Genomic DNA, 14981 nt, shown 5'->3' on the forward strand with positions numbered 1-14981 from the left:
ACCGTGATATAAATTTTTGGTCATACCGCCCAGCACTAGTGTCTGGTACACTGCGAGCCCGGAGACTGTAGTGTACATTGTAATAAAAAAAAGGAAACAATTTAGCTTAAAGGTAAATTAACGCCATAAATGAATGGTGCTCATAAATTTTAATGAGATAGTATTCTCATTTGAAACAGAGTAGAGGATGGACCCAGAAACAGTATTTGATGTCACGACTTAGCAAGTGGACAGCTAAAGCTTTGTCTTGCTATCTTCAGAAACTGCACCTATCCCCACCTTTGTACAATTTAATACTCACTCTGACGGTGACGTGGAAGGACAGCAGGCGCAGGATCTCTGCCATTGTGCTGGTCAATGTGTTTGGAAAAGACCTGAGCTGGGTTAGGAGGAGGAGGAAGTCCAACTCCCTCTGCCTTTAAACCCTCAGCTAATGAAACAAGGACAGACACAGCACTGGATATTAAAATATGATATTTCTGTAAGTAGAGGGATGTCACTTAATGGTGTGATTCTAATCTCCATTATTCCCATGTGGAAAAAAAACAAAACAAAAAACAGTAAAAGTAAAAATGTAAACTTCAATTAATGACAGGGTCGCATAGAAAACAAGAAAGATGAAAACAGGACCGTTTCTCCCCAGCAAGGAAAAAAAATAGATAATAATGAAAGAATTATGTTATAATGAAAGAACAGAAGCTCTACTACATGGCATTCCCAGTACAAAGAAATCATGAACAAAACTATATTTCCATTGTCTGCAAGTGTGAGCAAACAGTGTTTTAAAAAAGCTTTTGGTAATATCATCCAGAAATAGAGAAAATTGATGCAAAAAATTGCACCTATAGTAAAAAAGTATTAATAAAAAATAGTTTCAGAAAAAGATGAAGAGTCATTTGAATACAGTTTTGCCTTGTGTGTCATGCAATAATGGAATCCTTACTGCCTACATAGTAGCTATGTGTGTGTGAGTATATGTCTGGGTCCTGAATCACATTTCTAAGACAACCAACAATTGAAAGGTGTTAGTATAAGCAACATAAGCACAGATAAAACATGACCTCTCACCTCCCAGCTGTCTGCGCTGCTCCCCAAACTCATCTGCCTTTATGGCTGCCTTATTATCTTTGTCAAACAGCATGGGTTTGTCTGCCACCGGCTTTGGAAGCTGTTGCTGCAAAGGTATGTCGTTGTTCCCCAAATGCAGGTTTTCATCATGGGGCATGTCTGGTAGGTCCAGCGGTTGCCCGTGGGCCAAATCATCCCCTGGTCTGGCACCAGCTCCAGCTCCGAACCCTGCCCTCTCCTCCTTCAGCAATGCTGCAGCTTCCGCGGGCTCCGTGTGCTTCTGTGGCGTGATGGCTGGCTTCTTTAGGGCTGGAGAAACATGAAATGTGAATCTGAATGAAGTAACTTTTTTTTTTCCCAGCATGCTTCAGAGTTTTTTTCTCTCTGTTACTCATCAGCGAGATGACTATTCTGTAGTTCATTTAAATCTTTTACTTTGTGATACTCACCAAACTGTGCATCTTCTATCTTGCCTACTTCACTGTCCTCAATGCCAGGCATTCCAGCATCGCTACCAGGTTTACCCATATCATCTTGAATGTATGTGATTGGAAAAAAGCAAAAGAATGAGATTTTTTTTTTCAACCAAAATGTTTATGCATCTGCTCATTGAGTCTTTTTTTTTTAGTAGACCTTTCAGAAGTGGGCCATCATTTCGCCGTGCAGCCACTGTGTGGCGCTCTGCAGTGTCCTCCTCTTTTCTTTTGATGGACTGATCCAGATCCACCTCCACCTGCTGACCCTCTGTATCCACTTTACGATTCTCTAATAAACTCTGCAATGAAGAAGTTTTTTGCTTTATGTAAAATACAGAGTGTTAGTGGAGCCAAGTTGCAGTTTAAACTGACTGTATACAAGTCATTCATATCCCACCTGTCTGAGTTTTGCTGCCTCTTCTTCTACTCTTTTCTTGCTCTCTTCATATTCTGCCTTCAGCTCAGCTATTTGTCGGCCACACTGCAAGCTGCAATGCACATATTATATTATAGATTTATATTTACATGATCAACTAGTCTAACATTTTAACAAATCCCTAATGTAGGAATGGAAGGGCATAGAAAACAAGACCCCTTTTTCTGGGTGGGGGTCCACCAGTGTTTGTATTCACCTCTCATATTCTAGCTTCTTTTCCAAATTGGTGCCGTTTTTCCGCACTTCCCTCAGTTGGTCTTCCTGTCGGATGACCTCCTGTCTCAACTCCTTTACCTGCTCTGTAAATGTGTACACACATTTAAACAAACATCACTACATGCCCAATTAGATCATCAGTCCAAAACCACACATATGAAAAATATCAGCCAACAGGATACCATGATTTGTTTACATCAGTGTGGAGAAGAAAGAAACAGGACTGTATGAGAAAATGTACAAAAACAGTGGTGTACGTCACTTGCATACCCCACCACAACCCTATTCCACTAACACAGAGGCAATACTGGGAAGTAGCACCCTCTAGTGAGCACTTCTTACCTTTCAGTCTGTGAATCTCTGACATCTGGGCACTGACATCATTTTGCAGCTTATTCTGGAAAGCACAAAAAAAAAAAAGTGTGAAAACAGGAATGCAATATTATACAAACATTATATTTTTAGAATATATGATGAGTCCTGCCATATGAGATTTTAAGGGTTTAGTCAGGAAAAACACAAATTCAATAACTGAGTACCTAAAAGCAATTTTAATTATTCGCTATTCGCTTTTTGAGCGCTATAATCAAGGTTTGATAAATCAAACCATCCCCTGGACATTTTAAACCCATGAGAAACTGTGTGAAGCTGCCTACAGTACCACGCACTCTTCAGCATCGGCTCTTTTATGAGTCAAAAAGTATTGTTGTCCAATTCCTTTTCAATAATCCACAGTAAGAGAATTCAATCTCCAGAGCTTTACTGCTGTAAGAGAGGTGGCTGTGATTTTGCGATAGGATTGAGAGGGGGAAGCACAGAGGGAAGTGTGATCAAGATGACAAATTCACTGAGGGGGACGTGGACACAGTCAGAGCTTGAGTTTGCTGAGAGCAGAGCCCTGGCTCAAAGCACAAGACAAGATGATAGACAGAAAGGCAAATTAAGCTGCAAGGGCAGCAGACATAAGGACTGAGCAATGTGCTATTACAGGGGCCCGATAAGCCTTGAGCTACTGCTACCGGTAGAACAGCAGAAGGAAGTACAGCAAAATAGCAGTCTACTGCACTGTGTGTATGCAGAACCCACTAACACTGCTAACACTGGGTCAGCTCAATGTCTATGCATGCTCATCCTATAGATTTGTACTGATACTTCATCTAATCAATATCAAATTGTAAAAAAAAAAAAAAAAGAGAGACAGGGAGCCATCATAAATAGTTAGGAGCCAGCCCTAGAGGAAGCAGAGGCTTGTAGTTACTCTCAGGCACAATGGAGCCAAAGAGGTGTATAATACCAGACCTTACACAAACCCATACACTAGTACCACACTTTTACTGCTGATTCCACGATTAGGCTGATCGGTCACCCGATTTAAAGTAAAAATTAATGGAGGAATCACACACAGGAGAGGGGTCAGTAATTAAAGCATCAATGTCACCCTGTGGAGAAAACAGCCGAGCTCAGCACCCTTTTCACCAGCAGGTGAGAGAGTAACAGAAGCTTACTGCATCACTTCAAACCACTTCCACTCTTCTACAATATTTGGCTCAGGGCAACAACCACTCACATATCCATAGACTTGAAGAACTGATCTTCATCCATAACCATTAGGACCTTAAATAAAACTAAAGTCAATATGAAGTGGCTGTTACATACCAAGATGGAGCCAAGTACTTGGAAGGGAGAGATTTCCTTTTTTTTCTATCCTATTTAAAATAACCTTCATAGATGGATAGTACACAATTACACCAGGAACATGTATTAAAGTAGACAGGGCCAATTTTGATTTCATGTTTACTTCGCATTTACTCTCCTTTTTAAAGTCAACACTTGACCATGCTGACAAATTGATCAGCATACCATCCAAATACCATTGGCTGCAGGTTGCAATACAAATATTCATCATTCCATCACTTTGACCCATCAGGTTGTACATTTTCTTTAACCATATGTAACACCTATTTTTATCCATAGGTGAAAAATATCATATTGTGGTAATAATATTGTATTACGATATTTTAATAAAGAGTATAAATCAATAATTTAACAATATTTTATAAATAAATGGTGCCACAATAGTTAATTACACAGTTTGCAAACTGACAACAAAATGTATGAGAACAGAAATATCTGTAATCTCAAAACCGGGTTGGTTCAGTTCTGCTAACATTTGCAAGTCAGCTCCAGTAGCCCACAAGCTTCAGAAACAACTTCATTACTGAGATATCAATTATTTGTAGGGATGCACCGATACCGATACTGGTATCGGTATCGGGCCCGATACTGAGCTCCTGTACTCGTACTCATTAAAATGCCCCGATACCAAACGCCAATACCACACAACTTGTGATAAGTGCCATATTCAGACAATGAAACACCGACAACAGACAGCAGAATGGAGTTATTAGAGATTAAGGATGTCTACGAAGTATATGTATGCAATGAATATAAATGTTAAACATTCAGTATTAACGCCTGTATAGCTGATGTGCGCGAGTTGATAAGCAAAGCACGTGGCGGCGCAGATGTCGAGTGAATATACCTTTCTCACAGACATCACTGGAAAGTTTGTAGTTCGGTCGGATACGTCAAAAACAAGGAAGTAAAGCAATGCACAAGTTACTTAACGGTAGAGAGAGAGCGAGAGAGAGCGAGAGAGCGCGCGCAATTCTGTTGTGTGATTTTTGATGTTCACTCACTTAGCACACGCATCATTTGGATTAAAACTAAATCGTAAAAATAAGACCATTTATAGGGGCATTCACTATAAATGTCATTTATTTTTAACCTTCGGCATACACGACTTTCTGGCGAAAGTGAATCTAACAGCTTGTGTGAAATGTGCCAGGCTGTACTATTCTGCATCAGTACAAATACCTGCACATGTTTTGCTTGCTTGATTGTTTCTGCATTATATGAGTGGCTTTGGAAAATAAATCGCAGCACGTTTCAGATGAAAAAACGCGACTTCTATTTCTACCTTTCTATCAAAGTTATCTAACATTATCAAGCTGAATTTGTTCTGACACAGTTTAACTCTGAGTTCTTGTTATATTTTATTACCATTTTCTAAACTATAGCGAATAAACTGTGATAATGGGAGAAATGTTGAAGGTGTCTGAATAAATTTAGGTTTGACTATCTATTTGATAAATAAAGTTAACCAACTAACATTATACATACTCTTTTGGTTTCTGTACCCAATATTTTAAAAATTTACAAATGCAATAAAAATATTGGTATCGGTACTCGGTATCGGCAAGTACCAAAAATAAAAGTATCGGTACCGGGCGAGTACTGGAAAAAGTGGTATCGGTGCATCCCTAATTATTTGCAAAGGGTCCTACGCTTCACAGCTTCATTCTATTTCCTACATGATAAAACATTTACTAGAATGATTAATAATTCAAAAAGAATATGGCCGATCTTTTTTTCACCATAAACAACCTCAAGATCCAATGGCGATGATCTTTCATAATAGGGTTGGTACTGTTCAGAAAGAAACCCATGTTTCTTCGTTGACAAACATTCACTACAATCAATATTTCAGACCAATTGTATTCCCAAACTACATATGAATTACTATATTATATTTCACCAGTGCTCAATTTATCTGGAGAGCCCTTGACATGCTGCCTTCTGCGTCAATGGCCCAGCTATACAGGTCGCATGCTCTCAAGTTTGCACACGTCATCTGAGCAACTGCCATCGAGATGAATGGCAATGCTAATAGTTAACTTTCGCTTTGGACAGACCACAAAGCAAAAGTGAACAGGAAAGGACGAGTGAATAGGTGTGTCTGTGTGCGCATATGGTTCACCTATGGTTTACAGGACAGGAAACAGGATGACATTCCCAGTAGGGAACAGATCCTATTCCTAAACCCATGACACATGGACAAGGTATTAAATGACACCATGAAAAGTAGAGGTCGACTGATGTATCGACGAGCGGCCTAGTGATTCTAGTGGTTGAAATCACTGACAGCACGTGCTATTTGTTTAGACACGTGATACTGCACGCTGAACAGAGCGAACAGAGCGAGACGTGGATTTAAATGCAGCCGACAGAAAATCCTGCCGCGCCACAGAGCGCCATTCACATAGTTTTCCATTAAATTACATTATATTGGTCCCGAATCATTGTTAATGTACATAATGAATTGTGTATTGTGCATTTTCAGCAAAACGTTTGTCTTTCTGTGGCTCTAATAAAGTCTGTGTGCTTCATTTATAGAGCTGTAATATAGGTCGCGCTTTCTCTTTCCGTTTGCTCCGTTTTTTAAACACCGAACTTCAAACTCATCCATGCCAAATTGTTCATTCTTGAAGTAAACTTATGTCCGTTTGGTGATTAAATAAACTGTTTTAGACCGCTGCTCGAGTTGAACGCGACGCGTCCGGAGTGTGTGTGACACCGGTGAGTTCTCCTAGACTCAGCGTTGCGCTTTTATTTTGATTAGATAATCATCAAGTGTTCAAGAATAGACCTCTAATGAAAAGGCATAAAATTAGACTCCCTTTAAGATGTAAGCGTTGCCCTGAGCAGTTAAGGAGCAATGTAACTTCAGTCCATCAAAATGTGTAGTACTGCTAATGACAGGTATTGAAAATCTAGCAGCTTTATCAAGACAATTCACTTACTGAATTCTGTTACTTGTAAATTTTGTATGTTTCTAATGATAATATGCTGGTTTCCAGCACTTTTTCTGTCAAAAGCAAACTTGGCAACATGTTAGTTTAGGGACTAATTCTCAGTATTAACTAGTTGCTTATTTGCATGCATATTACTACCATATTGGCTGTTTATTAGTACTTATAAAGCACATATTAATGCCTTCTGAATGATCCCTTAATCTAGGGGTGGGCAATAGGGATGCATGATTAATCGAATGCGATTGCCATGCACATCTTGTCAGTAAAGCCGGTTCTGTGATTAGTAGTAAATCACCATCACCTGCTTTCAGATGGAGCAGCATTTACTACACAGAGCTGTAGTTCTCCAACAAGCTACGAGAAAAAAAAAAAAAAAGTATCACAGACGATATAATCATACGATTATGAAATCGTTCGCGATAATGACAGCTGTTTGCGTAGCGTCTCAGTGAACTACGGCTCTGTGTAGTAAATGCTGCTCCATCTGAAAACACGTGAAAATACCACATTTAATAACATGTTTTTATTACAAACTCACTTCATAACGTCAGCCGAGTGTTTGAAATAAATCCTTCTGTGAGATGATGTGGCTTCTTACACAGAATAAGGCACGCAACATATTTCATAGTATTCTAAGCAGTGATAAAGGCTATGTCAATTAGCATTGCATTATAGATATTACAGCCCGACCGATATGGGTTTTTTGGGGCCGATACCGATATCTGGAAGTAAAAACAGGCCGATATCGATATCGGGATTTGTGTATATTATAGTACAGTACCAGTCAAAAGTTTGGACACTTTCCCATTCGTGTGTCCAAACATTTGACTGGTACTATATATAGAATACAGTATATACATAAACAGAATATATATACATAAACACATTTTTTGCGATGATCACTCAAATGTGGTGATCAAACACTTATAATGACGTGACAAAGATATGTAATGGAGGCAGGGCATTTAACAATTTAACAATAAACTTTATTCAAAATGAGTCTGACATCAGTGCACTGAACAGTAAAGCTGAAGTTGATTCAACTTTAATTCAATTCAATTCCATTCAACTTCATTCCGTTGAAGTTTATTTCACTTTGGAACATTCATTCACGGATTTGCGCTACTGTAACTTACTAGAGAAGTGTGAAGTATGACATAATGAACTGGAATCATGGCGGAATATCATGTGAAGTCCACTTCGCGGGGCACTTACGGTTGAATAAGACTACGCTTGAATGCTGCTGCCTGAACAAGATACCTCCCTTACTGAAGTGAAAGTGTTGGCTGGTGTCACTATCTCGCGAACGCACCAGCGGATCTCCACCAAATTCGGGGGATCCCTTCAGCTTCACCTCGTGAACACCACCCTCGCTAAATTGCCAGACCGCGAATTTAACCGCCCATAACTCCCGAACCCCGGGGGCTATCGATGCGGGGGTGGTCTCATTCGAAAGAGGGCCTCGAGATGTACACTCAATTCGCGTTCGAGAGGGTTCCTCGAGCTGAAGGGATCCCCCGAATTTGGTGCGGATCCGCCGCGCCGTTGCGGAGATATGGCTGTTCAAAGTTTCAATGGTTTTCCATAGACTTAAGCTTTAAAGCGTTTCATCCAGGTCGCCAGTAGCAAACAATGGAGAGCGGACAAACTCTGCTGGACAAACTAAGTAATTACACAATTTCAAGCATTTTATCTGCGTTATATGCCCTGTAAAAAAAAATTTCATATCGGCGGCGTATCCGCTGATACCGATATATCGGCGACAGGCTCATATCGGACGATAATATCGGCTAAACGATATATCGGTCGGGCTCTAATAGATATGGCATATCTATTTCACTTCACACAGGGCCATGTAGTTTTGGATTTTGTTTTCCCTTAATAATAAAAACCTTCATTTAAAAACTGCATGTTGTGTTCACTTGTGTTATCTTTTACTAATATTTAAATTTGTTTGATGATCTGAAACATTAAAGTGTGACAAACATGCAAAAAAATAAGAAATCAGGAAGGGGGCCAACACTTTTTCACACCACTGTACATCAATTGCACATTGATTCTAATGAAAGCAACTGTATTAAAGTTCTTCAGTCAAGAGCAGTGAATGATTTTTCTCTTTGTGTTTTGTTGTTTTATTAACATTAAAAGAATAGTTCACCCAAAAATTAAAATTCTGTCATCTGTCTGTCAATTCTGTCATAGTTTTTTATTTTTATACCATAATTTACTCACTCTCGGGTTGTTTTAAACCTGAATGAGTTTCTTTTTTCTGTTGAATGTTATATTATTAAATTCAATGGGGACCAACTACGGTTTGGTTACTCAATATCTTATTTTGTGTTTAGCACAAGAAAAATTAATACAGGTTTGGGAGAACATGTGAGTAAATAATGACAGAATTATCATTTTTGGGTGAACTATCCCTTTAATGACAAGCGGCAGCATGTTTAGTACTGTCCCTTTAAGAGCTGCACGCATCTAATATACAGGCACGCATCCATTTTTCTCTCAATTGTTTACTTTCACTTTAGACATAAGCAACTGTGTTTATATGTAAACCTTGTGTGTTTTTGACCGTATTAGCGCAATCAGATGCGATACATAACTTAGTTCAGTAATTAGGCGCTATTTGACAGATTTTAAGTGTGCACGCACTTCAGGTGTAAGCACTGGAAAAGCGCATCAGAACAGCAAGCATATGAAATGTTTAACCGCCAAGGCTTTAAAGCAAATAATGTACTTTTGTGATTGTGAATAAGTGCAGTGTCCTGTGCGAGTAACTCTACCGCAGAGTTAACACTGATGTAAATGTATGTGGCGTTGTACAGTATATTGAGCCGGAGGCACCAGAACTGCAGCTGATAGAATGTGCGCTGCAGCACGATACCAAGATATTTCTCCAAAAGCAGATCGTGGAGACATTTTTATCGCCCGTGATCAAAAATCGTCATATTGCACACCCCTACCTTAATCCTTAGTCTGGATCCCTTAATCCTAAACTTTTCATCTACCTTACTAAATATTAAGAAGCAGCAAATTAGTTTGAGGTTAATAGTGAGAATTGGTCTCTAAACTAAAGTGCGACTGGGAACTTTAAACAAACTAAAGAAAAATGAGCATGCCTTATAAGAAAGCTAAAATACAGCAGGACGCATGCTATAAATCAACATTTTCAGTTAATTCAGACTGTACAAGGTTGCAAAGCTTCAGGGTACCTCCTAAAACAAGAACACATTTTACAAGTACTGCTATAGGCAATGAATGTGAAAGGGTAATAATCTGTAAAGGGGCCTGAGCGAGCAATTTGACCAAACATTTGCTGCAGCACAGCAACAATCTATAAAAGTACAGGGCATCCAAATGCACATGGAATATCAATGCTCATATACCCCATTCCAGGTAGACAAAACCTAGGCAGAAATGGGCCTCAAAATCGAGCTTCTGCAAAAGTGACATCTTCCACATCACCCTCTTCTCACAATAACCAAGGCAATTGATCCATTTACTGTAAATCATAGGTTGAAAATGACAATGGAGAGGAAACAGGAGTGCTATAGAGCAATAAATGGAATGAATGTCATTTAAATTACTTTCAAAATACATATTTCTCCTAAATGTTATTAAATTCCTCCTAAATGTTATTAACAAAATAAGCAATCATGACTGCTTTTTAGCCTTAGTAACAACACATTCCCAACAATTATGTTGATATAATATCAAGAACAAAGAGAGAGACAGAGGGCAGTGTAGGAAGACCTGGAGACGTGAAGGAGCGTGGAGGGGGGCTCTCACAGCCCTGGGCACACAGATGGGCCCTGACCATGAGCTCTCAGCTGTGTCACACAACCACAGGGAAGCCCACGGCTTGAATCCATAAAGAGCAGCGTGGCAGGATGCTCTCTGTCCTGTCAGCTCACATTTTTAGTGTACTGATGTTAATGGTGCGGGGATATACAGTATATCAAGATACTCATTTTTTACTCAAAAAGAGCAACTTATCACAAACATCTTAAAGGTGAACACCCATATTTTTACATTTTATATATAGTTTGTGGACAGAATTTTCATGGGAAGCCTGTATATATTCCTGTTTCACTGAAAGTAAAGCAGCACAGCAAAAGTCAGTGCTGCTGTCTATCACGCAACCTGCTGACTGAACACGTCACACAAAAGGAAAACTGCCTTATCTTCTGCAGGCACAACTAGTAGAACAGGCACAAAGGGAACAGTGAATATCAGCAAACTGCCTGCTTCTTTAGAGAAAGTAAGTATGTAATCTGCTTTTAAATGAACTGTGTATGAAAAAAACCTGGTCAGTGAAACATATATATACTATACTTCCGGAAAAACTGAATGTTTCCTGAAACAAGGCACTATTAGACAAGACAATCACCTACACAACTTTGTTTGCATTAACTAAGCAAAACCAGTAACAATTAAACGTTCTCCAAATGACCAAAGGGCTAAACAAACAGACTTACAGGATGTGCACTGATCATAATAGAGAGACTGCCAAGGGCTGCGTTTCCCCAAAAGCACCGTAATCCTAAATTGATCGTAGCTCTATTGGAGACAATTGGTTCTACGATCAACATAGGCTTACGATAATTTTGGGAACCGCAGCCATGGTTAGGCATTGTTTTAGATAATGCCACCTGGAGTCATTATTTTAACCATCTATCCATATTGAAGATAAACATAGAACGCCCTCATATTTGCATAATATCTACAACTCTGCGAAGAATTATATTTAACAGTGGCCGATGGTCAGCTCAGCATAATGACACATTCTCAACTAATGGTTCTAACAATTTGAGCATTTGCTAAACAAACATGTTTATGCAATATTCATTCAATTCACAAAAATATGTGAAAAACAGTGCATTATCCATTGGTTAACTTAGGGTGACAATACGTGCCATTTTCCCAGGACGTGTCCTGGCCAGGATTTGTTTTGGCTTTGTTTTCCTGTTTTCATGCATGCTGAAGGTAATGATCGAAAAGTAGTTTGACCAATAACATGCAAGCATTGTACATAATGGACCAATCATGGCGTGTAAGAATCAGAATCAGAATCAGAATGAGCTTTATTGCCAGGTATGTTTACACATACGAGGAATTTGTTTTCGTGACAGAAGCTTCCACAGTGTAACAAAATGACAGTGACAGAACAAAAAACACAGATAATAAAAAATAAAAAATAGAACAAGTAAATAAAGGAATAAAAATATATAAATCGACAATTGTATGTGCAGGTATATTACAATAGACAGTTTTTGTATGTACAGGTACTGTATATTATGTGCAAATTTCAGGTGTAGACGCCAGCTGCTCGACCTGTCTGTAAGCAGACTCGTCACCGTCCTGAATGAGGTTGGTTCTACGATCTACGGTCAAAGCGATGCAATTACGCGTACATATTAGGTGTGTTCGACTTAAAAGCAGTGCGGCTCAGACCGATCAGTGTTTGACATCAAAGTACCTCGAGAGCGTTTCGAAAGCATAACCGTCTGTATGGTACTTTGATGTCATACACCGATCGGTCTGCACACGCAAACAAAGCCAAAACCTAGATATTTTAGGCAATATAGAAATCCTGGCCAGGACGCGTCCTGGGAAAATGGCACGTATGGTCACCCTAGTTAACTGGATTTGAAAAAGATGCCAAAAACCTTGAAAATGGCCAAATATCAGCCAGTTTATTGGTCTGGATGACAAATGGGTCTTTCACTATGATAAAATGCGATGATAATGAAAGCTGTCAATTAAAGTAATTAAGTGTTACTGAGAAAATCTAGCCTTTCATACTGAAGGTCCCATGTTGGCTGAGAGTCTGGGTGGGAGGTCTGTAACTTTTGAAAACCCCTGATCAGTTCGGTCAGAAAGTAACGTTACTCAAGCAAAACAATAATTTGCAAAGATGTAAGGCATGACAGTGGCTGGAAACACAGACAGAAGGTAAATCTATAATGCATGTTCACTTCATACAGCACAGTAGTGATGTGTATGTATTTATAAAGGAAACCCTCGTGTTCCTTTTCCCTCACCCACCTCCTCATCGGTGCAGGCTTTGACCAGCGCATCCTTGGCCTGCAGCTTGCTCTCCAGCACGCTGTAGTCTCCGTCCTTCTGGTCGATCTGTTTCCGGTACGTGTCCACCTGCATCATCAGCTCGGAGTTTCTCTTCTCCAGGCGCGAGCGCGCCGCGTCCGTGCGCTTCACCTGCGTCTGCATCTCGGCCAGCTCGTCCAGCAGCCGCCCGTGCTTAGTGGACACGCTCCAGTAGTTAAACGACAAAATGACGATAATCACCAATAACACAATCAGGATGAAGGACGGGAGGCGACCTCCACGTCGATTCGCGCCGAAGCCGATCATCGCGTAATCGAAGAGGCGCACAGATTACGAACTCTGGCTTTGTGTGAGCGCCGCACGTAAAAACAAGAAACTACTGATGAGGCCACTGCTCTGCTAAGTTATCTATCTTGAAAGATTTCTGTTCTTCCCCATTCGGCTTACAGCAACCTTGAAGTGTCCTGAAGTGGGTGACACAACTACTTTGACGGTTCCTCCGTATCCCTTCCGCACAGTTGGCGACTTCAAGCTTTACCCTGTTTGCATTCATGCAACGCCACTGTCAGTAGATCAAACACACAGGCGACGTGGCCTACGAGAGCTGAAGCGAGCTAACGGCGCACAGCCATGAGCTTTCCGTTCTCCGCCTGATCCTACAGCACTTAGTAACGCATTTTATTCGGTTACGGTCATCTCTGCCGTCATGCTCGTGTGATAAATACACTTCTGAATGCACGGTTCGGCTGTAGGCTATGTTAGCTATAACCTCGCTAAAGTAGCATGCGTGGAGTAACAGCCGCGCGTTAGCTTCAGTTCAACAACGCGATACCGATTTCTCCTAAACACACAATGACAAACACACAAACCAACTCGAAATTGAGTTGTAAAACTATTACTATTAGCAACAATGCACTAATAGGCTATTAGGCCGTTAGCGTTACACCTAACACCGCCAGCAAGGCCAGCTTTACAGTGCATATTGTTGTGCACATGCACACCAATATGCACCTGATTTAAAACAGCACAGAATAAACAAACCGAAACGATGCGTTTAACGCGTCTCTGAATGCAATTCCATGCGGGGTAGACTATTCATACACCGCTAGCTTTAGAGTTCGCTAATACTGTAACTCAACTCCAGCCTTCCTCCTCTGTTCTCGGTCCTGCAGAATGCATGCGCAAACACCGTGTATTTGTACTTACGCACATAAGTAAACGCGTCAGCAAAAGATCATATTCCGAAATCGTGTCCTTATCTTGTTGTATACCTAACTGCCAGGTTGGACGTCTCGAGTCGATAAAAACATAGGCTGTAAAAAACAAAACAAAAGAAAAGTCAAAAACGTCGTCCGGATCCTCTGTAAGGTGTATAGAGGATCGTAATTGACAGCTACAACAACCAATCCGTGAATACGACCGTACACTTTAGACGTATCTGATTGGCTGTGGGCGTAACTGCTTCTGTCGCTCAATTTTAATTGGACGCTCAAATAATAAGAGAAGGTGGGGTATATGGCACAAGAGTTTAACGTTCTCATTAGCCAGAATGTTGCATTTGCCCTACCTATTCCGGGATGTTGCTCATTATGTCGTTTTTCTGTAGATAATTTTTTAAAAATATAAAATAAATACATTTATTTAATGCCTGAGGTTGATATGAATATATCAGCTAGTTGAGGCTATAAAGCGTAAGAGCCACAGTAAATGCCTATCTACAGATGATTTAAGTAGTTGCACTTGCAAATTAAACAAGTAAGTGTAACAAATAAGAGCCACAAAGATTCTGAGCAGAGCAAATGCTGCTGAGCAAGGATTTTCACTGAAGCAAGATAAACCTGAAATAAACCTGCTCTTTGTTTGGGGCCCGTTACAAAAATTCTAAGCACACACAAACACTCAAGACCCTGTTAGAGTAGTATGTAACTCACTCAAACAAACAATGACCTGAGTGTCTTAAAATAGTAATCTATAACAAAAAATACAAACAGACACATTTTTATTTTGCAACACAGAAAATAATTACACACTGAGGTAAGTTGAATAATCCAACTTCAT

At 40.0% G+C, this 14981-nt stretch overlaps 1 protein-coding gene across 4 annotated transcripts in view; it reads right to left on the minus strand.

Annotated features, from left to right (window-relative positions):
* Window positions 1-14285, minus strand: part of LOC107670759 (protein CASC4-like) — a 20810-nt gene extending 6525 nt beyond the window's left edge. For 2 of the 4 annotated variants that reach the window (XM_016463511.1, XM_016463509.1), the window contains exons 1-8: window positions 12903-14285; window positions 2539-2593; window positions 2177-2279; window positions 1942-2032; window positions 1702-1843; window positions 1518-1601; window positions 1069-1377; window positions 302-430 (exon numbers count right to left, since the gene is read on the minus strand). In XM_016463511.1, the coding sequence (XP_016318997.1) occupies window positions 302-430; window positions 1069-1377; window positions 1518-1601; window positions 1702-1843; window positions 1942-2032; window positions 2177-2279; window positions 2539-2593; window positions 12903-13229 (1240 nt within the window). In that variant the 5' untranslated portion in view covers window positions 13230-14285. Of the gene's footprint in view, window positions 1-301; window positions 431-1068; window positions 1378-1517; window positions 1602-1701; window positions 1865-1941; window positions 2033-2176; window positions 2280-2538; window positions 2594-12902 lie in introns of all 4 variants that reach the window. The other 2 variants (XM_016463510.1, XM_016463508.1) reach the window with 1 other exon arrangement.
* Window positions 14286-14981: the final 696 nt, after the last annotated feature.

The sequence above is a fragment of the Sinocyclocheilus anshuiensis genome, unplaced genomic scaffold (assembly GCF_001515605.1).
Source record: "Sinocyclocheilus anshuiensis isolate Anshui unplaced genomic scaffold, SAMN03320099.WGS_v1.1 scaffold816, whole genome shotgun sequence".
Classification (NCBI taxonomy): domain Eukaryota; kingdom Metazoa; phylum Chordata; class Actinopteri; order Cypriniformes; family Cyprinidae; genus Sinocyclocheilus; species Sinocyclocheilus anshuiensis.